Source organism: Falco peregrinus, chromosome 4 (assembly GCF_023634155.1).
Source record: "Falco peregrinus isolate bFalPer1 chromosome 4, bFalPer1.pri, whole genome shotgun sequence".
Taxonomy (NCBI): Eukaryota; Metazoa; Chordata; class Aves; order Falconiformes; family Falconidae; genus Falco; species Falco peregrinus.
In genome coordinates this window covers 107,877,014-107,902,940 of record NC_073724.1, presented here as the reverse complement: position 1 = coordinate 107,902,940, position 25,927 = coordinate 107,877,014, and the positions used below count along the sequence as shown (strand labels likewise).

At 36.7% G+C, this 25,927-nt stretch overlaps 1 protein-coding gene across 4 annotated transcripts in view; it reads left to right on the top strand.

Moving 5' to 3' along the window:
• CNTN5 (contactin 5) overlaps positions 1–25,927 on the top strand; it is a 678,106-nt gene that overhangs the window by 426,093 nt on the left and 226,086 nt on the right. For all 4 annotated transcript variants that reach the window (XM_055802997.1, XM_055802998.1, XM_055802996.1 and 1 more), the window contains 2 exons: positions 7,315–7,438; positions 12,565–12,740. In XM_055802997.1, coding sequence (XP_055658972.1) covers positions 7,315–7,438; positions 12,565–12,740 — 300 coding nt within the window. The remainder of the gene's footprint in view (positions 1–7,314; positions 7,439–12,564; positions 12,741–25,927) is intronic.

Genomic DNA, 25,927 nt, shown 5'->3' with positions numbered 1-25,927 from the left:
TGAATTATCCATTGGCTGCACAGCAGCTTGATCCCAGTACTCCATTATCCAAACTGTATGCTGCATAGAGGTAAGCATCATACGACACAGCACTTCACAATCATATAGGGTCATTACAATTCTTCTGCAATGGCAGCGTACAAGGTCATGATAAATGCCGATCTGAGTCCAAAAATCTTTAACTGAGGTCTGAGCTCCTTTACAGCTTTGTACAGGAGTTGTTCCCACACAGCTGGTCACCCTGCCTGGTATTGGAGATATAATTCCACATCTTCCTTTCACATAGCCTCCTTTCTGCACTGATCTAAGGCACCGTAGTATACTCTCTTTCTCTTGCTTTCAGAACTGCTTCAGCTCAAGTCTCCTTTCATATCTTTGACAATAAAATGCACAGTACAATTTAAATCTACAGATCTAGTCATAGTTGCAAAACAGCACAGAAAGATTCAGGTTTTTCTCTTGCTCCTTGCTGCAAATACATGAATAAAATTCATGCAGCCTCTACTGGACATGATATCCTATTGTTGCAAGGAGATAAACGTGATTACCAAGGGAATGTTTGTTTCAAAAGACTATAATCTCAGACGACTCACCAGAATGTGATGAGTCGGTCAGTTTTGCCCAAAATGCAGAAACTATGGGTGAGGGCAATTTCAGCTATTTCAGTCCAAAACATCCATATGATTTTTCTGTTCCCAATTTTTCTATTCTTGTATTAATGATTGCCCCATGGTTCCCAGCTGTTCACCTACTGTCCTGCAGTGGTGATGAGAGCACTCATGTATCCATCTTCACATATTTGTCTTCCCTGGTTCAGCTAGGCTATGCCACAGGGTTGGTTTTTTTTTTTCCTTTTTCATCAGGTCCCTGTTCAGGTACCATTTGTGGCATATGAAGGCACAGACCCAAGTGAGATCCTTCATTGCATACATCAGTGCTGGTTACATACAATCACTTATCCACCCAAGTTCTGCCCCAGAATGTACCAATGTGCAGCAAAGCACCTTTACAGCCAGTTCATACTCCACCAAAATATTCACTCCCTCCATGCCCATCTAAGGAGGTCTCTTCTTCCCCGATACTTAAGACGTGGGAGGCTTTGAGCACACCCCTCCTTGTAGGCAGGTGTGTACAGAATTATGGGCACACCCCTCACTGGGAGGCTTTGGGAAGCCCCTCATTGCAGGTAGGTGTGCATAGAATTTATTTGCAGATGAGTTCAGAAACCCAGATTTAGTGTTAGTTGTTTCCTCACTACATTTTAAGGCGTAATCACTCTGCAGCCTGGCACCCAGAAAATGAAAAAAGCCTTTTCTCAGAAAGGGCCCTTACACAGAGTATGTTTTGGTTTTGTGCTGGAAACAATGTTAATAATTCAGGGATGTTTCTGTTACTGCTGAGCAGTGCTTAAGCAGAGTCAAGGCCTTTGCTGCTTCTCACTCCACCCCACCAGCCAGTAGACTGCTGGTGCAGAAGGAGCTGGGAGGGGACACAGCTAGGACACCTGACCCCAGCTGACTAAACGGATATTCCATACTGAATTAAGGACATAAACTACTGAAAAATTTTTTATGCTAAAATAATATTGGGCAATATTGACTAATGTGTCATGCAATTTGAATACTATAAATTAAGTTTAAAATGGATATGTTTGTTTCAGGCCACAGAACAGAGAAAGCATTTTCAAGCAACAGGAAAAACTTGTCTTATTTTCCCTAAGAAAAAAATAAACATACCTGTTTTAGAAAAGATAAATCAGAAAATATGAGAAAATAATTTTATCTCTTTTGCAGTGTAAATTCAATCATGCATGTGCTGTACACTGTTCCAGCATGCAGCATATGAGAATGAATATACATATCTCAGGGCATGTGTATTTGCCTGAGCTTAGCTGTCTAAAGGAAAGGCTCCTCAAAGTTTCTTGACTTTAAAGTTAACTGAAAGATCGTTTTAAGATTAAATGTATCTTATAAATGCATGTGTTATAAATATGCATAGATACATATATGTGCATCTCTTTTTCTATATATGCAAAATAATTATTGTCAATTACAGCCACCTTTGTTAATGTTAAAATCTGTTACACACAGATTTTACAAAGGTTATATTATAGAACTACTCACTAAATCAACATTAACTCTGAAGTTAAGGTTACTACTTTTTTTTCAGTGCTTAAGCTAAAAAAAAAGAAAAAAAAAGAAAAAAGAAAAAAAGAAAAAAGAAAAAAGAAAAAAGAAGAGGGTTTCTACCTTTAGTTGAAGAAAGCAATATGTTTTCTTTGAAAGCAGGGTGATTACACATCTAAAATATTTTCTTAATATACTGAAAGGTTAAACTGCTTGTTTCTATGGTAACAAAGGTTAATCAGAAGATTCTTTAGAGTTGTCACCTCAAGTGCATATAACAAGCACAAACTGAAAACAAACCAAGAAAGAAAGAAAGAAATTCAAAAGTGCGTTTGATAATGAGTAGCACTCAAAGCTGATCCCTATTTACTAAAAATTGCTTTTCACTTTTTAAGATTGATTTGAAATGAAATACATTTGTTTTATTTTAATAAATTCTTATGAGATGCACATTTCAGCAATATATATAGCCTTATCAGAAACCCCTGCAACTTTCTTAATGTATCCTGAAAATTTTAATACCCAGGACTGACACATCACTGGGATATGCTTTGGTCCATGATATTACCAAGTAGGTAGTTTTCTGGGTAGGGTCTGTATGCAGAGTCCAGTGTGTATCTTAGGATGGAAGATCTGTTAGTGACCCCTCCTTTTAGGCTGCTTTAGAAGTTCTATCATTTTATAGTACCACGTAGCTTTTCTTTAGCAAATTCTTCCATCTCATTGGGGTCAACAAACCTTTGAAAAATGGGGAGGAAAAAAAAACCAAAAAACAACTAGACACGTAAGAAAACATTGTTTTCCTAGTCCTGTAAAAACTTCTGGTTTTTAAATTTTGCTAAGTTACTCTGCTTTCAAAGTAGGACTACTATTTCCCTTTTTCCAAACGGCATTTTAACAAATTTTGTCAGTGTGTCAGAATAACAGCTGAAAACAAATGGTTTGTCTGAAGATCTCTCTCATGCACCTTCAGAGGGATTAGCAAAGCCATCCACAAGTATCACCAGCAGTAAAACAGTACTTCTAAAAGGACATAAGAGATAAAGGGGAGAAGATGCAAAGCAAGAACTCCTTCCCCCCATATTCACAGGCTGCTTGAGATTATCCCCTCAGATATCTTGTCTGCTGGGTGAAAAACACAGTACTGAAAAGAGCTGTTTCCTCCCACAAGTACCTCTGTCTAAGACAATGGCACCAAAACTATTTATGCCAGTCATATAGCTTGAATGGTACTGTAACATTGCAGACATGGTCAACAGCAAGTGACCAGTGCAGTGTAGAATTTGCTGTGCCTTCTACTTCTGCAGACAATTATATTTTTAAAATATTACTTAAGAAAACATTTACAAGAACCTTATTTCTTTTATTCTTTAAAAGTACAGCACAGAATTATCAGACACTAGAAGTAATATTGCCAACGCAATTTCAATGCACGTCTTTGAACAGGGTCATATTTCTTTCCTGCCCAACTCTGTGTTCCCAGGGTTTTAGGAATTCATTCTTTTTCATGGCATATTTATTGACCTGGAATTACATCAAGGATGGTGGCAAGAAAGCTGAGTGTTGAGGAATGACACTATTTTTAATACAGAACTGAAAGTACAGGAAACTTTATTCTTATTTGAAGTTTGTTCTCATGGTATTTGCATTGGTCAGCAAGGAGAACTAAAGAACATCTGATTTTTTTTCATCAGTAGTTGAGAGAGAAAAAAAAGTGTTTCTGTACATGAGAGAGAGAAACCACATTTTGGCTATAACGTGTGTGTGTGTGTATGTATATATATAGCATACATATCCACATATATAAAGATATATAAATTAAACATAATAAGGAAATAATGACAGTAAGGACAAGGCGCAGGAGGTTTCCCCAAATGGTTGCACAAACCAGAAGAACCAGACAATGGCTCATGAATCAGAAAACTGTATTTCAAAGTGAATTTCAGAAAGAGAGGATGGGTGGCTCGAAGCTCCCCTTGTCCATGGCTGTGAGGAGCCTCCAGCAGGCTGTGGGACCACGCGTGGTGCAGACTGTGTGTGTGTGCTTCCTGGGCCTTAGGTCAATGGCTTGTTGAAAGCTGAAGACAACTCTGGCTGAAAGCCTGTGAAGGGAGGCCAGGCAGAAGCTACCTTCATTCACCATGCGGAACCCCTACCACAGGTTCTGCCAAACTCTTGATGCCTTAACTTAGTGTCAACATCCCTGTACAAGGTAGCAAACCTCTCTGGCTGAGTGGCTGTGGAGGGAAGGTGTGGGAGTGCACCATGCTCTGGTCCTGTCCTGGTACGAGCCTCCAGCTCAGGAAAAGAAGAAGCAGCCACCACGTCATGCCATGGGCAACCCCTTCCTGCCAGCCCAGGCCCAGCAGCCCTGCGCTCCGCTCCCTGCCCGCCTCGCTGCCCTCCCACCTCAGCCCTGGCTCACCCGCCTGCTCGCCTCCAGCTGCCTCACCGCGCAGCCCTTTCCGTGCCTGTCCTGGGATGCCCTGACACCAGCCCCCTGTGACATGGCCACCACATCACCGCGTGAGCCAGGGCTGATGGAAGGCCCAGCCCTGGGCTGCTCGGGGAAAAACGGGCTGTAGCTCTTCAGCCATGTTAAATGCAGTGGGATGGACAAACCCCACAACTCAGGCCCATGGGGAAAATGGCCGACACGCAGAGCTGGCTGTCACTCCTGTCTGCACGGGGACAGCCTCCTGACCCGGGGCTGTGGCCACCTCAGAGCCCCTCACCGTCCTGTCCCACCCCATGTGCCCTGGGCCTCAGCCTTGCTGCCAGGGCCGGGGCAGGGCGAGATGGAGCTCAGCATGAGGGTGCACACAGACAAAGGGGAAGTCTCAACACCCGGGAGCAATTCAGTGTTTAACAGACTGACTCTACATTCCTTTTGTTTCCTCTTGTGCAATCTAAGAAGCAGGTAACCAAATTCTGGGAAACAATACACACATTGGTTTTGTACCCACATTTTCCTTTCCTAAAGTAAGTTTGGCCAACTGATTCCATTGCCTTTGTGGCAGCCTCAGCTGTAGTGCCTAAAACTTAGTCCTGGAGTTGGTTTAACTTCAACAATATAAGTACATATCAGAAATCACTTATTGCGGTTGTTTGTTTGTGGTTTTTTTGGTGGTTTTGGTTTTGTTGGTTTTGTTGTTTGGTGTTTTTTTTTTTTAAATAATGCAGTTATCTGTCCCAGAAAATATATTTCTGCCAATATACCTGACTGAAGTATTGTACCTAAACACCTAAGTAAATACGTAGAACATTGCTGCTGCTCTTATTTGCTGTCCTTACAACGTGACAGGGTAATTATTTGAATCTATTTCAGTAAAAGCATAAATAGCTGAAAATAAAGGTATTTTCAAAATCTGAATTTGAATAGCAGTGTAAAAAGAAGAAAAACTAAGTGTGTAATAAGAGAATAGTCACTAAAAAGGAAGGTTGAATAACATAATGAGTTTTCATGTGGTCTTTTCACTGTATTGTAATAGAATTGAGAAACCCAAAATGTCACAGACTTTAAGAACATGGGAATTTGCATTTCAGAACTAGCATACTATGACCGATGTCTCCCATGTTTCTCATCCTTTTTCAGACTCCTTAAGACTTTCTTCTTAGTACCAAGACTTGTAGTCCCGTGCACCTTTTCCTGTCCACCCAAATTTTCTCAAAGTATTAGCAGTATGGAAAAGGTCACAGTTCCCAAAACTGTGAACCCATAACATTTAAAGTTGTGAAGAGCTGGTAGAACTACAAAGTAAATAATGTTTATAAGTCCATGACCAAAACCCAAAGTCTTAAGGTGCACAGTTCTTGCTTTAAGCTGGGATTGTTAGGATAAATATAACAAGAGGTTATAAACTGCTTAATGTGTCACACTGACCTTAGTACCAGTTGGAGGACTTTTATGATGTGAACATATCAAATCATAAAACTGACTGAGAAAACACTGTCCCCATGTGTTTCATTGCAAGTAGTAGGACAATGTAACTATCTCCCTGTAAGTGCTCTTTCTGAGAAAAGACTTTGTTCATTGCCTGGGTGCCAGGCTGCAGTGATTATGCCTTAAAATGTAGTGAGGAAACAACTAACACTAAATCTGTCTCTCTGAGCTCATCTGCAAATAAATTCTGTGCACACCTGCCTGCAATGAGGGGCTGCCCAAAGCCTCCCACAGCTTAAGTATCAGGGAAGAAGAGACCTCCTCAGGTGAGTGTGGAGAGAGTAAATGGCTTGGTGGAGTGTGGACTGGCTGCAGAGCTGCTTTGCTGCACATTGGTACATTCTGGGGCAGAACTTGGGTGGATAAGTGATTGTATACAAACAGCACTTATGTATGCAATGAAGGATCTCACTTGGCATCTGTGCCTTTGTAGGACACATCTTCCCTCACCCAAGTGATTATGCTAGTGCTCTAAGTTTGAAGAGAATTATGTGACTAAATAATCCAAGAGTTTAGAGCAAGCCTATGCTGATTAAAATTCCACAGTCTTCTAGTGCATGGTGAACATTTTAGTTATTCAGACCTATGTGATCAGGAATGCTGTATATGCAGCCTTTTACTTTCTGAAGGTTACACTTACCTCTTCACAATATAAATGAACTGGAATCATAGATGTATCCTATGGTTTGTGTAGCTTTTTCTTGTTCAGAAATGTAAATTCATATCAAGATATAGGTGCATGCCAAAATTAGAGAAGACAGTGGAGTAAAATGATATGTCAGATTTTGCTATATGTTATATAATAGTAGCCACCAGTTGCTGCCATTAATTTTACTGGCAATTTTTCTTAGCAAGTCTTTGACATAAAGGGGAAAACTGTCTCTTAGTTCTTTGCAAGGTAAGCTACTGCAGGCAGCAGGAAAATTACTGTTTACCTTGCTCTCTATAAGCAGAGTTAATTCCTCTTGCTAGCTTAACTCTCTTGAGCTGCTCATTAGACTGTAGGTCAAAATATATCTGATGAGAAAGCCATTTTAAGGCATGATGAACATTTAAATCACACTATGTATTGTATTGTTAACTTAGTAATATTTCTTCCTTATCTTCCACCCTGCATCTGATGTAATGTGATATGAATCTCTGAAAAACAAACATAATTTTGCATACTTTAATCTCACTTTAAAAAAATATAATACACTTAGATTTATTCAGAATTCCTAAACTACAGGACTTCTATTTCCACAGAAAGTGTTGACTATGGGCCGGTGTTTGTACAAGAGCCAGATGATGTGATTTTTCCAACCGATTCTGAGGAGAAGAAAGTATCTCTGAATTGTCAGGCTCGTGGAAATCCTACTCCCACATACAGGTACTCTTTAAAAATTATTTTCTTTTACTTTTCAGAATATTAGCCACTACAATTCCACTCTGAGAGTCAGTGTGCTTTGAAGAACAACATAACAGAAACAGCTCTGTGACACAAGTAGCTTTGCTGATTGAATGTTTTTTCTGATTCTGAATAAGCAAGAAGCATAAGTGGTAGTGAATAACGCCAACACAATATGTGAAGTTTCAAATTATGTTCTCTGTGCATCATAATTATCCATGTGAAGAGATTTTTTATCCGTTTTTTTGACTTGTGGCTTTAATAGCTAACAAGACCAAAATATTTAATTGATTTTTTTTTTTCCCCCTAAAAACCTATAAAGCTATGAAATACTATCCCATTTTATAGGGAAAGCAGTAAAGTCCAGGTACATTACATTACATGACATGATTATGCAATATGGGATACCATAACTGAGCCAAATCTGGTGTCTTTTCACTCACAAGTCCACCATTTTATTTCTTTGCAACCACTGTCTGTTGCCTGTTTTTCCATACAGACTATTATGTCACTGACACCTACTATATGCATCTGCTGTGACACTCCTGTGAGTCTGAGAGTTCAGTTTATCAATGGTGGGAACAGTACGTTGCAGTCACCTTATCCATTTGCTGCATCTGACTCTGCTCATATTTTATACAATTTAGAAGTGATGTAGGAGGGCTGGGAGAACATATGGTTGATTATTTTTTTCATACATCCTTTATCTTTTCTCATAGAGTCATTCTTGATTTACAAAAGGAACATAAGGACTCTTACCATTGTGTTTTGTTATAGGTGACAATCATGAATTCTGCGTTGTATTTTTTACTTATTACACTTATTTCACTTGTGGATTCTTCAGCATTCTGGATGAATTCTCCTTAGACTTATTTGAATCACAAAACTTACATTCCTATGACTGGAAGAAAATCAGAGGCAGTACCATCTTTAGACATCCCCATCACAATAGCACTGAATCTGCCTCTTTGCAAAATATGTGAGTCATTAAATGGACAATCTCCCCAAGAAGCACAGGCATGACTAAAACATGTAACATGGGATTAGGAATGAGTGGCCAGAAATTCTTCAAGATGGAATTGCATGAACTCCTCACCATGTGTGATGAAAACTCTGTTGACTTCTTTATTGACATTCCTTGTGTAATTTCTATTACATATTTGTTGCATTGCTGATAAAAAAACCAACACACATATTAGTTCCACACATTGTTAAAGTGCTATGAGCCCATTAAACATAGCATGTGACCATGGAGAAAAGGCACAAACTTCCACCAAAAGAGGGGAACCCTGTGCATAGCCCTCCCAGACAACCTCATCATTCTTGTGGAGAACCTATGTCATCTCCTTTCTTTCTTGGTCCAACATTTTTTTTGCATTTTCCCAATGGAATGCAGTCAACAAATTCTGACTTTCAGCATATTTTAAAAGGTGGTTACAAAGAAGATAGAAGCTCTCTCTTCACAAGGAACCACATGGAGAAGGCAAGGGGAAACAAATACAAGAGGGGTTTCATATGAGAGTTATCTTCTTAATATAAGAAAGGAATTTTTTACTGTGAGAACAGTCATTCATTGGAACAACCTCCTTGGGGACATGGCAGACTTCCCATTACTGAAGGTTTTCAAGATGCAATTGAACAAGGTGCTAAATAATATAATCTAGGCTCCCCTTTCCATGAAAGATTGGACCAAATTATCTTTCAAGGTTGCTTCCAGCCTTGGTTATTTTATGACTTTGTGATACCCATTCCTTCAGTTCTCCAGAGATTAATTGGTGTCAACAGCCTTATAAACAAACTTTTGTGACTGTGGTTCTTAAAAGGAAAGCTTTGACCCAAAAGGCCTAGTTCTAATGGCACAACGTAACTTCTTCTGTTGTTGCCGTGTGTCTGTACAGCATATACAATACATACTATTCAGGGGAAAAGAAAAAATATATAAATTGTGTGGAATATACTGTTCTTCAGGGCAGGTGCAGAGAGAATTTAGCCTCAGAAAAGACTATAGATAGGCAAAGGTTTGTTGTATGTCACTTGCCCAGCCTCTGGCATATGAAATAGTGAGGAGAAGGGATATTTCCATATCATCAAAGGCCTTGTCCTATTATCTACAAGCACTGAACAATACAGATTGTTATTTACATGTGCTGTGAGGCCTATGCTGCTAAAAATTATTTTCAGCCAAAACCAAAACAGAGAACAACTTTTTGTTTTTCTAAAGCTGCATTAAAAGAACATTTGAATCACTCAAAAATTCCAAAATTGTCTCTGCCATTTTAATACATTTCCTTAGTCTGTATAACTTATGACACAGTGTTCATAACCTTTTTACAAATCTTTTTTTCTTCAGTTCCAGTCATTAAGGTATCTAAATACATGTAACTCCCTGAGATAAATTGATTCCATTTGCTCAGCATTTCTGCAAATCATACTTTAGTATAACAAGTCAGGATCTGTACAGTGAAGAACATAACTGAGAGACCTTTGATGAGGAATACAACCTTTGACAGGCTTCCTGTGGGTTCACAACAACAGGTCACCATTGTTACTGAGTTAAAGGCAGGTGCAGAGCTCCCTGAGATGCTGCTTCACTACACTGCTTTCACTGCTTGTGTAATACTGCATTTCCTATTTTACTTTGGAGACATATAAGCTGGTTAGAGACATATAAACTGGTTAGAAATATTTTGTGAGTATAATTTCCTGATAAAAAACACCATTGTAAAAAGTTTCAAAAAAATTACTTTAAAATATTTAGAATATTTCAAAATGTTATGTTGTCACTTGTCTTCAAGAAAAAAATGTAGCTGATTTTTCCCTAGCATCTCATTACATTATAAGTATTATATTTGGGATTCTGTCCTCCCACATAAGCCAGGGTACCTAGAAGAAAATATGTCACGCAGTTCAGGGTTTCTTTTCCTCTAATGTGCTTGGATTATGTGAGGAGAATACAACCATTCAGGATGGACTCCATGATATGTAGACAGACAGACATCAAGATCCAAAGATTTGGGGTAGTATTACAAAAGCATATTTTTGCATTGCATTTAACTGAAAATGAAACTAAGTGAAGAAAACTAATTAAAGCAAACTGAATTTTGTGTCAGTTCCCACTTTGAAATGCTCAAACATGTAATTTTGGCCTTTTCCTTATCTAAATCTCCCATCATTTCTGGAAGAATTAATTTTGTATTTTTATTTCACACAGATATATATATATAAAAGTAAACTTTCTTTTTTTATTTCATTAAAAATCTTAAATAATTAACAAAATGTTCAAGATGAAAAGTTCCTCTTTTAGCTCTGCTATGTATGAATCTTTTTTACAAATGTAGTGAATCCTACAGACATTTTCCTAATATCCTTTGCAGTATAAAGATATTGTCAACAGTGTTTCATTTCTTGCATTAAGTGAAACAGGGGTCCTCTGTGATCAAAAGTCCAACCATGAAAAAAACGGGCAACTAATATTTTCACAGTTCATATTAATTCTGCCAGTTCTGACCTTTGGATAAAGAAAAATTCAGAGCTATTTCAGCTGGATTCTGCTGTCTGTCATTCCCAATGAATGTTAACAAGATAGAGTGAACTGATAATCATTTTGCTTCTTTAAAATTTCTTCTGGAGTCTAGATGTTACCAAGTTCTTCCATTCTTTGCTGAATGCTGGCAAAGCTTGGGAGTAGCTGGCAATTTCCCGAAGCAACTTTGAAATTGCAGAATGACTGCGAACTAGCAATGAAGGAAATATCTGTGCATCATAATAGCTGTGCCATACCTGTTTACACTGCTTATCTGCTTTGTATTCTTTTAACAGTTTTATGTTCTACACAGTTTGACAGAAAAGCAAATTTAAAGAGTCTTCTTATATGGAATATTATTCTTTAATTGAGATATTGCACCATACCTCCCTAGAGGTTATTCCAGAATGCTGGAGTCTTAATCTACCATACAAAATCTTTTCCTTTGCAGCCAGTTGACTGTTGCAGGTTTGTTGTTTCAGTCTTCGGAGATGAATGAGAGAGGTGAGGCATTTTGGCAGAGAGGATCCAGGGGGGGAAAAAACCCCAACCTCAAAACCCACTCGCACAACAGAAAAAATATGAGACTTAGATTACTTCTGAAACCTCAAAAAAGAAGTGTTCATTTGGGAATTATTCAGTGCTTTGGCTCAGGCGTGATACTTTCCAATATGTTAGCCTGGATTCTTCCACCTTATCTTCACTCCCATCCCTGTCTTTACTGTTCAGATTTCTCATTTCAGTCCCGAACACCTCCCAATTTTAGCATTCCCTTTGCCAGCCGGCTCCTCATTTGATCTTAATTTCCATTTGCCTGGTAGCTTCCAGGCATTACCCTTGACCAGCTGCCAGCTAATTCCAGTCTCTCCTGTCCCAGTCTTCTCTGAATATTGTGTATACCGATCTAGTGATACTCATTTGCCTTTGTCTGTTGCCAATATCCTTTATTTCATAACAGCCTACGTACATCAAGCTACCTCCCTTCTCTTCACAGGCCTTGCTTTTCTCCTTTCTGTATCTAAATCAGGTTTCTCCATTTATTTGGCTCAGAAAAACAAGTGCTGAAAGAATGGAAAAGAAAAGTTCTTTGCTCTAATGCAGTACAGACTTAGCTTTGCTAACTCTAAGTTCATCTGGGCCTAAAGTTTTAATGATAGAACATGAATTGAAACTTTGATTATTATAAGCACAGTAAAAGTCCTATTTTTGACATAAAGCATGCATCTGCTGTACAGGCTTCAAGTCTGAAGACTTTATGGGTGATAGGTTTTTGGTTTTTTTTTCTGGGGGTGGGGGAAGAGGTTACTAATTTGATTTAGCATAGCCAAACCAAAAACTATCCTTTCTCTTCATAGGCTGAAGATCTGCTTTTACTTGTGTTCTATCAGAAAAACTTAGTTTTTGTCAGCCATGCGTTATGGAATTTCTCCATCCAAAGCTTTGCCAAAATAATGAATTATGGCACAGGTTTTCTTTGAGTAGTTGTCATCCTTACAACAACCAGGGCTGTCCAGTTCTATATACTAAGCTTGATGCTTTCCTTTGGCCATAAAATGCTCAAATAGTTTCTTTCTTTTTTCCTAAGATGGCTTCGAAATGGAACTGAAATTGACATTGAAAGTGATTATCGCTTCAGTTTAATAGAAGGAAGTTTGATCATCAACAACCCCAGTGAAATGAAGGATTCTGGACAATATCAGTGTTTAACCACCAACGTGTTTGGCAGTATTTTAAGCAGAGAAGCTGTTCTTCAATTTGCATGTGAGTAACAAAATTTTTAACATGGATAAATCAGATCTTTACATTACTTCATAAGGCTCTAAACTGTAATTTTAATGCATTACATGCTACACTGACCACTGACTTTACTGGGCTAGGATTTTGGAATTAGAAATAAAACGCTTAGTGGGGAAAAAGTGGTTTGCAGTACTGGACTTTTAACTCTTAAAATACAACCAACTATCAGAGAAAATAACTTTCATAAATGATCCCAAATGCTGTCCTTTAATATCATACCTGAATATTCTGCAACAATATTTCACTCATTGCTAGTTCCCTGAAACATATATCATTTTGCCACACTATGTGAGCTGGAAAGAACTGTAAACTTAGGAACAGAGTGGGATAAACTTCCTATATATCTATAGGATAATCTGCATCTATAACTGTGTGAGCATAATTTTGTATGTATATAGGCATAAAAATATACATTTTATGTTCATGTTTATGCATACATGTCATGCATACATTTATACATTAAGCAACTGAGATAATTTTTTTTTGTAATTGTTAATGGAAATGGAAAATTTCACCGCTTTGAAATCCTTCACCACAGTATACTTTCTAGAAGCTATCAAGAATCCATGAACGCAAGTAAATGTATGTGGTCTGTCTATAGCATGCTCTTTCATACATGTTATCACCAAAAACAAGTCCAGAATTTTGATATTCTACCTCCAACGCTGACTTCCCTTCAACACTTTGCAAGAAGGCAACCAACATTATTTTAGTGCTTTATCTAGGTAAATCCTATAATGAGGGGCTTTTTTTCAGAAGCAGGGATGCAAAAAAACCTCCATCCTAATTTCTCAGATTCTGCTAAAAATAGAACATTACCATGAAACATGAGGCAGATCTTATATATAGCCACAACTGGAAAACAGTGGGGTTAAGCACAAGTTGCCTACCTGCATGTCTGTTAACACATATGGCGGTGTAGAGAACTCAGCAGAAATAGTATGGGGTCTGAGATTCTCCCTTACTGTACCCTTCCCTGGTAAACTCAGACCTCTCAAATCTGTAGCTTTAGTCTTATCTGTCCTGTCAAGGTATTTGTTAGCAAGACCATGGTACTGCCCACCTACTTCTGAGCTGGGAGCAATACTCATGTTTCTGTTTCCTCATGCCAGATCATGTTTAAAACTCTAAACTTTGCGACAGTTCTCTTATCACAGTATTGACTTCATTCTTAAACATATATCTGAGAAAACTCAGCAACATTTTATCTTTCATACAAGAAAACTATCATTAAACAAATTGCTTAGTTAGAGAACCTGACAACTGGTAAATATAGATAGTTCCAGGACTTGGAACTGAAATTTTTGTTCCATTTCAGGACCATGCCTAATGGGTGACCATTTGACCTCCAGCTGAAAAAAAATTACAAAGTGAGAGCTGGAGCTCAAACAACAAAAGGCCTATGAGATTCAGTATCTACATCCACAGTTTATTCAGAACCCCATGTACTTCTAGTTACAATATTATTTCCTTCAGTAAAACAAATTTAGATAAGGTTATTAAGAAAAAAAAAAAAGGAGGGAAAAAAAAAAAAGAAGAAATAAGAGGCTGGGTTTGGTGGGTTTATTTTTATTGGATTTTAAAAGTGTTATTAGCCTGCACACCTGCTTTTGGAGGTATCAGAGTTGTCATACTGTAATGTCTTGAATGTGATTTCTGTTCATTAAAGTGTTTATTTGGCAATTGTAATGAAAGTTTCTCAGGAGACATTAATGGAGTAATGGTAGCTGGAAGGACTGAGGTGTAGCAAATAGTGCAGAACTTGTGAGGAAGAAGAGGCTATTATAAGCACATAGAAATCTTTAAAAAAGGATAGATAGTCATAACTGGTTGAAGTTCTTTTAAAATTTTGTGAGCAACTCCTCCATAAAAGCAATTTCAAATTCAATATGTATGTAGTTCAGCTTCTTTGTAGCATGACACTTTCTCATCCGCCCTTGATTTAATGCTTCCTCCAATCCCTGGTCTTCAATAGCTGATGTGTTCCTGTTGAAGCAATACTTGTATCAAGCAGCAATTTACCGTATAAGTTGATGTCACCATACTGTAAACTCATAGCAACATATCAGAAGCTTATATCACGGAAATGTTTTATGTCAGATCTAAAGTAAATTTAAAATAAAGATTTTCACTGTGATTTCAGCTTTAAAATATCTAAGACACTGTCTTGAATTTGACCAGAAAGTTCAGATATATTTTCTTGAAGCAAAGAACGGATTACTTTTATCCTGCTATCTTGGGTGATACAAAGTTTACACTGGTTCCTAAAGTGCTAATACTCTTTATTTCCTTTATGAAACTGAGATGTTTCTTAACAGATGCTCAAAGGGAAGATTTATACTTTACAACATGAAGGATGGTCTTATGTTTTAAAGCAATATTTTGGAGACATCCTACTTCATAGAAAAACTTGTATAGTGCAATCACAATCTTTCTGAAATAAATCAGGAATTTTTCCATATTAAGATATTTTAACCACACAATATATAGACTCTCATTTATTAATAACTTTTTCTTGCATTTAAATTCATTAATTACCTGAAAACAACATTGGATGCTGTAGTACAGAATTAAATGGTCTTTAGATTAGACTATGTTCATTTAGTAATTAGCATTGAGCTCTAAAGCATTATATAGATAGGTAAAGAAGGACTGAACAAAGAGTGGCTTACATTACACTGAAATAAATATAAGAATTTTTAAAAAGTCATGCTTGTGATTAAATGCTGTAAGAGAAAATGTCAGTATAGTTGAAGTAGGCCATTTAATAGTATTCATAGAATCATAGAATGGTTTGGGCTGAAATGGACTTATAAAAATCATTTAGTTCCAACCTCCTGCCACAGGCAGGGACACCTCCCACTAGAGCAGGTTGCCCAAAGCCTCGTCCAGCCTGGCCTCGAGCACTGCCAGGGATGGGGCACCCACAGCTGCTCTGGGCAACTTATGTCAATGTCTCACAGCAAAGTATTGCTTGTTAACAGCAGGCTTGCATGTCCCCAGTTATTTTCAGTAACATGGGAAGTAAAGCATTGGAAAAGATTTTTGTAAGAAAAGGTCCTTAAAGTAATGAAAGTAATTGGTGTCCTGCAATTTTACTGGGCTTTAATGGTTTAAAGGGTAATTTATAATCCCAAGGATAAATCAAGGCATTTATGATTATGAGATAGAGCTACAGATTATGGCATTCAGTTTCTCTTTTTTCACTGAAAGCCATGGATTCTAGAAACTTAGAAACTTACCACTTTCACAGAAAATTTTAAAAGTCAAGTTCATGGACTTGCTTGAATGCATGGTTTGTACTGCTGCAGAAAACAGTTACATCTTTGTAGCCTGCAGAGCTGTTCAGATGGAAATGGTATACAGCTCAAAAGGAAACAACAGTGATCATTAAACTAGGCTTTTGACGCAGTTTTACGGGAAAAGGCATGTGCTATAATGTGCCTATACAAAATGTCACAAAACTTGAAAAAGAAGAGTATGCTTATTGCATTTGCTCTTAGTATCCTCACAATTGCACGGCCGAAGCCCAGTTGCTATATTTATCATGTAGTTCAGCACTGGTGATGCATTACAAATATGAATGCTTCTGTACTATGTAATTTGCAGACTTTGGAATACTTATACTATTTCTTTGGATTTGAAAGAGAAAAAGGTATAAAATGAACATTATTTCATATATCTTAAGAGATAAAACATTTGAAAAAGCCCCTGTATCACTGGTTATTTTTATGGGGCAAAGTGGAAAAAACAGGTATAAGCACTTAAAGGTCTGCTCAAAATTTTATACTACATTAGCAAATATTTATGAAGATTTAAACACAGAAAAAAAAAGGTTTTTTTCTCTTCTTTGCATTTCCTATGATCTCTCATGCCCAAGGTCATGCTGGTTTATGCTGTTTTAAGAAAGTAAGAAAAAAGAGACAGACACACACACACACATGCTGAAACAGAAATTAAGACGAAATGTATTTTTTAATAAAAACATATATTTGCCAGGAATTTCTTTTGTCTTCAATAGAATTTTATGCAGAGAAATTGGAGAAAAATGCCCCAAAATAACATTGACAAAATGTCAAGCAAATCAGAACTCTTGATCACAAAAAGCGTATGTTTAAACTCATATTTCATAAGTTTGCTCATAGCAGGTTGTTAAAAAGATAAAAACCTGTCAGTTTGCTACAGCTTTAAATGTCATTTATACTTCACAATCACAAGGAATAGTTCATATATGAAGTGTATTTTTTTAACAAGATTCTAATCAGCTTATTAAAATGTAGGAGCATTAGACTAATAATTACTGAATTCCTTTAGCCCATCTTAACGTTAATGAATTGCATATTTCTGGGCGTGGTTAGCTATATGGAAGAGTTATGCAAATCCGAAACACATCTTTAGTGATTTTGCAGTCAATGGAACTAGAAAGGAGAAATATAGTTATTCTAGCTTAAATTTTTACTACATTAAGAAAAAATGTGTCTAGATGAAGGCAAGAGCATCAGCCAAATAAAACAAACATAGAAAATTTACAGTTGCTGCCAGCAGAAACCCAGCTTTGTGAACACATAGTAATTTTAAAGAAGTGCATAACATCAGAGGTGTTATGAGGATATGAAACTTAGTGTAGAAGTGTAAAAGTTTTATGAAGTCACTTATGCACTAAGCACACATACATTGTTAGATGGTTTTAGTTTGGTCTCTTATCTCTCCCCCTTTCTTTTAGAAATTTTTGTAACCTAAAGGAAGGATTTCAAAATTAAATTTTAATTGTAATTTCTTAATGTTGGCTACTTTCAGCATGTGTACATGAGCTAAAAAAGAATAATTGGCTTGAACCTGATGGAAAACTGTAAAAAATACAAATTCCAAGTAGACTAAATCTACCTGCCTTACTGCACAACAGCAGTTCCACAGCTTCTCTTTGGAACTGTGTGCTACAACTTTGGCTATAGGAGTGGATGTATTCTGTGCTTATATTTGCCATGTGTACAATCTCTGTATTTCATTAGGTCACAAAACAAAATTGCTTTTCTTTACCTGTGGATTATTCAACCTTTCATAAGCTTACTATCCTGTGATATTTTCAGCCTGGGCTAAAAAAAAATAAAGTGCTAGGGGAAAATAATTTCTCATGTGTCATTTATGGAATTCCTCACTGCAATTTTATTAATCTGATTGTCGCTGGCTTCTTTGTATCATTTTCCTTTTTTAAAAAATTAAATCTATTTTCTCATTTAATCTACAGAGAAGTTTATTGATTACATACGATTTAAATGTCCTTTTTCAACTGATGAGATACCATGACTGTCTGGCGATCTACAGAATAAGAAGTCAGCCATGATTCAGACATATAAATCAATAGTTTTCTGGGGAAACAGCCTGTGCACTGCCCATTCCATCACGGCACACTTTTGACGGCCTGTTAGCAAATTCACCTCATAAGAAATGAGCTTAGTGATCCATGTTTTCTTTCTTGCCATCATGCTCCCTGGACATCTTGTGGTGTTTACTCCATAATTTCCTCATATTAATTTGTAAAGTGTTGATTAAATTACAAACCTCTACAAGTGAGAAAAATCTTGATTTCTTATGGTAATTCCAGAATATGCAATGTAACAAAATGTTTGATCACATTACAATATTAACATTTTATTCTAAATCATACAAAGCTAAACATTATTAAATACTATACAAGAAAGGTGAGAACAAGCTGAAGTAGGAAAAGAAATCAGAATGCAACTAGTTATACTTTCATTTGTAAAAATGTCCCTGATCATCCTGTAACACAGCATTTTTAACAAAGCAAATTGCTTTGCTTTGAGACCATCACAGCAACATGAAGAACGTTATTATGTTGGTTAAGAATAGCTACAGCTGCAATAGCCATTTGCAATATAAAATTTTTGTGTGGATTTCTGCATAATTCCAAATTCCTGTTTGGGGGAAATGCATGCTTAAGAAACACCTGCAAACCAGCTGTATACGCCAGGAAAAGTTCATTGTAATAAGACTGGTTGCATTTTAGTCACAAATAGTTTATTAATTGAAGAATGTGATTCAGTGAACCTGAAATTAATATGAATATATGTCACACTCCACAAAGCATTTCAGTTAAATGAACACCTGGGAAATTGTGTTATCTTACAGAAAGAAGGGATCTGACTTCTAGTTCAGATGTAGAGACTGCTTCTTATCTCTTCTGTTATTTATTTGTGCAAGGTGGGACAATTTCACAAGGAAGGATTGTGAGATCATTCTTACAAAATGAAATTTCAAGGCTAAGGTCTTCAGTGACTAGGATTTGGATCAAATCCCCAGGCCACAGTTTCCCATTTAAATGTTCAAACCACTTGCACATATTTACTTACGACTACTGCAAATCTAACCCTTTCTTCTTTTAGGAGAATCAGAAAGAATTTTAAACTCTATTTTTTCACAATAAAATTGTGGAAAAATGAATCTTTGAGTCAGGTTAGAACTTATTGTTTTATTTCAACTTCAGAAAACCGTTATGAATTTTAGCTGTACTGATACTTTGTTTTTTACAGAAACATTCAGCTTATACAACTATGTTAAATGGTGCAAGATGCTAAGAACTTTGGCTTTAGTCTAAAAAAGTATTTAATCTTAAAGTATTTGCATATTCAATCCTTTTGAAGTTGATGGGATGATGTATTTGCTTAAAATTAAGCACATGCTTAAACTCTTTGTTGTTGTTAAACATGAGAATTTCTAAAGCAAGAGTTGAAACAGTCTGTGTGAATTTGTTACCATAGTGTCATCATGACAGACATATAATAGGTTTAATTAAGCCTTCTGCCATTCATTTCTTGATCCTTTCTTTCTTAAGGTGAATAAATAGCTTAGAATAACAAACTTCATGTCTTGAAAATAGCAGAAGTCATTACAACCCCTTTTATCCAGCAGTTCTCAAAGAAGCTTTCCTGTTGAAAAAGCTAGATCTGGGTTTATCACTGTGGCTATAGTGAATCTTTGATGAAAATCTGCCTTCGACATTGCTTTACATAGGTGAATCTTTCACCCAAGTCCCAAAGCAAGTGTGGAAAAATAAATAAAATCAGCATTCGAGAGGTCACCTAAAACTGTAAAGACAGCATCCACTCTTTCTGAGAAGAATGACAAAATGAATGAATATTTATCTGTTCAAATTTCCCAACAGACCATTAATGAGCATTGCCAGACAGTAAACCTTATGGGAGTTCGGCTGTATTCAGGAGTTGCATCCACTGAAAGCTACAGGAGAAAAAAATACACATCTTGTCTCCTGGAACTCCCCTTCCACATACAGTGTGCAGCATTGTCCTCAGAAATGGTCTCCTGACCCTGTCTACAGTGACTTGTCTATGATAGCATAAGACCTTCATAAGAGCTTCTAAGAGCTGGTAGACTTGCTATGAGTACTTCTGTCCCTTCAGTTCCATTTCTGAAGCTGTCAGAGGATTGCAGTAATTTTCTATTTTTCCATTGCTACATCAGCATTAAAAGATCAACTGCCTCCTCTGTATTAGATCACTCTGAAGAGCAGAGGAAACCCAATTATTTCGTATCTACAAAAGCAAATGCTTTCTTTCCTTGAAGGCAGGAGAAAGGTGGGATAATTCTCTTTTATCTCCCCTCTGCTGCCTTGAATCAGTATCCTGTCAGTTCCAAAAAGTGTTCTTATTCTATGCTACTAAATTAAACATTCCCTTGCATAGAGAACAAATCATATGGAAAGGTCCACATCATACTTCTAAACTCTTTTACCTTCCAAGACACAGAGTATTTCTAAACTGTCTTTTGGGAATGACCCCTAGTCACTCCTGCTAACACCCAAAATGTGACAAATGTGGTGGGCTGTGGTCCCACTGAAGAATCCCATGAATATTTCTAACACTGTGACAGTGTCCATGATGAAAGTCCAGTGCAGGAATGTATTTCTTGATACTAAATTATACTAGTATAGACAAAGTCTATCTTGAATCAAGAGTCCTCAGCATACTAGAGAAAATGCATACCCTGCGTCTTCAATATATGATTCAGATATGCCATAGTTATCCGAAATAATGAAGCTTTATGGCTTTTACTTTGTAAACAAAATTATGAGAATTTTTAATGCTAAAAAGCACTAAATAAAGCTACTTAAATTTTGGTCTAGTCTGTCCATCCTTCCTTAATTTTCAGTCTGTATGGATGTTACAGTTCTAAAAGTCTTGGGACAGACATCTTAAGATAGGACATTAGGTCTGAAGAACCACAACTACATATGAAGTCTTTCTGTAGGGTGAACATGAGAAAACCATGCTAATCATCACTGTGCTCCAGAGATATTCAGTAAAGCAAAAACATTAGACTTTCCTTGTTCTCCTGAAAGAAGCTGGTTACTCTGCATGTGTCCTTACAAAAACTCATTCCTTCACCTATTGACTTTTCATGGTGAAATCGCACGTTACCTCAGCCTGAAAGGGGCATTTTTACAAAGCTGAAAGCCAACATTCAGGAAGCTCTAGAGCAGCAACTCATGAGCATTTATTCTTTTGCATGGTGGTATTAGAATGAAGGCAGTTTGAAAAGTTGAGGTCAGATCTCTAATTAGGAATTATACATCAATATAGTGCAAATATGATTCTCATTATAAGTTACTAGCTTCAGGAAAGGGTATCATTTCTGGGTGTACTCCATTGAGCAACATTTATTATCTTGTTCCATTTCAATTGCATGTAGGCAGTGCAATTCAACCTCATTGATCCTTGTATCCATCAAACACCAAAAAAGTTACGATTATTTCAAAGTATTCAAATGGAAATGAGCTTTATTGATGTTGTCGAGGTCATTTATTGCTGCATAAGTTTTGATGCCAAAGCCAAATATTCTGAGGTTTAAGTTCTGCTTAGTCTTTAACTCTGAAAATGTACTTTAAACAATACATTTTATATCTTCTCTTCTGTAGAAGCATCAGTCGAAATCGTCATGTAGGGAGACAGTTCAAAATGTAATTACAACAATAATTTAAAGATGCATGGTACGGCTACTGACTTCTCATTTTAGCACTATGCATTTCTCTGCAGGACTAGAAGACTCGTGTTTAACCTGCTTATAACCTACTTACTTATCTCTCACAATCTGATCTAATATGCTAATGAACCATTTAGTCTTGGAATTTAAATACAGATGACAATAATTGAGAGTAGCTTTTCTAAATAGCAGAAATTAAAAAAAACCCAACAAACCAACAACCAAAAAACTGAAGAATTCTATGCCAAGACCAGACAACACCTAAATTTCCTTTGCAAGTTCTAACTCAGACTGACTTCTGACAACTACCATGTCATCCCTCTACTTACAGCCTTCCAGGCGTTGCAGATTGTGGTGAGCAGTAATCTACCTTCTTTCAAATGAAAGGACTAGTTTTACTTGAAATTTCTTCCATGGTATTTGTAGCACTATCATGGCACTCCTGCCCTCACTATGTCCCATCCATTATCCTGACACAGATGTATTGTGGCTTTCCTGAAGAGCAGATCAGGCTTCTGATCTGGTTGAGAAATAAACTGGTCTGACAGGTTATTCTTCATTCATAAACACAGGCGCACAAGTACTTGAGATAGCATAAGAGAGACAGCAGCACAAACCTGGGAGGGGAAAAAAGTGGACAGGGCATTTAACCTCACCTACTCAGGAACAACACTGAATATAAAAGCAGTAGAGTCACTTTTGATAATACTTTTGGAACTCGGAGGGAAAACTTTTAAGAAAGACTGGAGTTCTAGATTAGTTAATAACACTGCAGCAAAAGTGTTAAGCTTAAGAAAAGCATAAATTGAATGAAGGAGATTGATCTTCAAAGAAAACAACATCTGGAAGGTTGTGGAACATATGGATGAAGTGAGTATTAGCACAAGTCAGGCTAAGTAGACTGACAAAGGAAATCATAAGAAATAGAAATAAGCTTTTTAGCTAGCTTAATAAAAATTAACAAGAAAAGATGATGGGATAGAATCTACATATGAACCCAGATCCAATGGTTGCCTGCCTTTGTTCTTCCATAGAGACAGAACAGCTTATACAGATGATTCCGTATGAAGCATGAGATACCAGAAACAGAATGATAAACATTCAGTTTGAGGATGGGAGAAGACAAGAATGGTAGAAGTAAATTCACACTTAAAAGGCACTAGTTGATAAGATCTGAGGCTCCTACAACATCCATGAGTTCTATTAATAAAGTTTAGTAGCTTAGTGATGTAATGTCAGAACAGTGTGCAGTTCCAAGGCCAGTTTGTCCTTTGTTCTTCTTGACATTTTCATTAGTGTTCAGAGCACAATGATAGAATTATTGAAATTATGCTAAAATGATGGGAAATATTGTCAACATAGAAGTTGTATTCTCAACTGTAATAATTATACATTTTATTTGTAATGTTTTGCACTCAAAGTTGTGAACATATTAATGTCATTTTCATCTTGCATAGCATTTCTGGTAATTATTTTGAGGATAAAGCCAAAAAAAGCTCCATGAATAATTTGTCACCAGCGACAATGATAACATCAAAAGCATCCTCTGATGACCACCATGTGATGATAATGTCAAGTTCCCACACATCATAGTCTTAAATTCAGTGAGATTGGGTAGATGCATTACATCTGCACACCAGGACCTGGAAGTTCATAATTCCTTCTGTAGGGTTTTAAAAGTCAGATATCAGAAGTTAGTTTCATGGAACATGGTATGCACATAAAATGGAGAAAATTCTGTAAAACATACTGTAGCCTGCCTCTGTATATACCCCACCCCCCACCCCCCAAACGAAAAAAAACCCAACAAACCCTTTAATTAGGTTTCAGCCCTATATCTCATCAAGCATGGAAATATGTAAAAATGCCCTCAGGATTCTATAAATATGTAAATCCTGAGCCCACCCACCTACCCACTCCATACACCACATTAATTAAAAGACAATAGTTTAGTCAGAAACTTTTATACTGTGTGTCTAACTACACATTAAATAGTATACTGAGTTTTATTAGAGTTGCAAGGTCAAACATTCAAGCTGTGGGGTGAGGGATTTATCGTTGTCTGCACAACTGACTTTTGCCTTGCATGTAAGTCTTACTATATAGATCTGTCACACAATCTATTTTTTTTTTTTTTTTTTAACGTTAGACTCCCTAGACTTTCAGGTCACAGAAAAATTACTGCTCACTCACTGAACAGTGTTCTATTTTCTATTGCTCAGTGCACAGCTCTACACCTTCATTAATTCAGAGTATTCAAAATCTACTCTGAATACAAAATTAATTTCTTCAGAAGCTTTTCATGGTGCTCATCATTACAGCATCCAAGTGCTTCATGAACATTGATACATTTATTTTTACAATGTCCCTGTGAAGTGAGTAGTTATTACTATGCCCTTTTTAGAAATGGAAAACTAAGATAGGAGAGATAAATGTAAAATATTCAGTAATCTGGGGAGCTGTATGTGAGCTCAGGAGGAACTGCTTTTCTCAAGTCCTTACAGAACTGGTCAATTTCCTATTCATCACTCTAACCAGTCTTTTTCTCAGCCATTGTATCGGTTATATCTCAATCCTGCATCTGGTTTCTGATCTCTCTCCTACTATCGATTAGGCTGCTGATCCCATTTGTGGTTTCCTTACTGAAAGCATCTATTTGACTAAAAAAGCATAGTAACATCTTTCTAGCTCTCTTGTAAACTCCATGTGCTCCTTCTGTTTTGTTACCTGCAGTTCCTCTATCTCGTATTTCCCACTTCAGGCTCCTAAGCTCAGTTCCCTTCACTGTCCATATTCAATACATTCTGTACCATGCTTTTTCCATGCATTACCTTTTGCATACTTAAGAAAGTAAATGAACATTTAGTTATTTTTAACTATAACGAAGTAACTGAAACATTATCTAATGGAAAACATGGCCATCTCAGTCACAGTAGCTGTTACCTGTTTTGTTTATAATAATGGATGGGTTTCTTGACAGTACAAATATCCATTGGCAGAATGGATTTTTTTAATTAGAAAAATTCTCTGTATCTTCAGGCTAAATGACTCAAATTGCTGTTCCATTAGCTCTCATAATCAAAGTAGGTCAAGGCTTTGAATGGCAAACTTGCATTACATTAAATAGGAAGTTCTACTGATAATTCAGCAGCTGGTACTTTCTTTTTAAATTAATAAATCATTACTGCAGAACAAACTACAATGAAACAGGTCCTCCTTAGATAAATTTCTGCCTGGAAAGGCATTTCTACTTAGATATTTGCCATTTATCAACTTTTTTTTTTTTTTTTTACTATGAGGTCTCACCATCTCCCTCACTTATTAGTATAACAGCATCCAACTGTAATCTGTGTTTTGTTTGGTGACTCCAAGATTTTGAGATTTTAAGACAGCCTTTATTCAGTCACATCCTCTGAATTTCACTGCCATTTTATTGTGTTACTGTCTTCTCCATTTCCTGTCTTTGCCTACTATGCTCTTTTATACTTTACAAATGAAAGGCTGTTGCTCCATCTCAACTGCAGCATAAGAAATACAATCTTAATTTATGATCATCACAAACCATGACAAACCACAAATATGGACAAGAGCTCTTTTAAGATTTTTGTTTCACTGCCAGTTCTAAAGGTCTTGTAATGTGTACTAATGTGTACCTTTTTTTAATTTTTAATTCACTTAAAACTGTTGCCTCATTAAAATCCTATCTGCTAAAAAAAGGTGGAAGCATCATAGATAATATATGTCAGTGAATGTAAAAGTTAGACTAGAATATTGGTGAGAAAATCATCACTAACTGAAAAAAGACACTACATATTCTCAATTTGAGATTTCCTTGTGGCAATCTCAACAGAGGAGCCAGTCCTTTAAGAACTTTATGCTGCAAAACTGTTGCCAGCAGTTCACTCTAAGTCACTGGGACTGCATTCAGGCTAAAGAACTTTATTGCATATTTTGGTCAAAGTTGTCTGAAATGTACAGAGTTGTGTACTATGTGAATAAAGGATGTTTAAAAACTGGGTTACTAGTTTCACAGGAGATTGAAGAACTTAATATTTTTATACTAATTTGATCCTTTTTTATTATTATTTCTTTCACAATAAAATTCCAAAGCAATATTTTTGGAGTCAATAAAATAT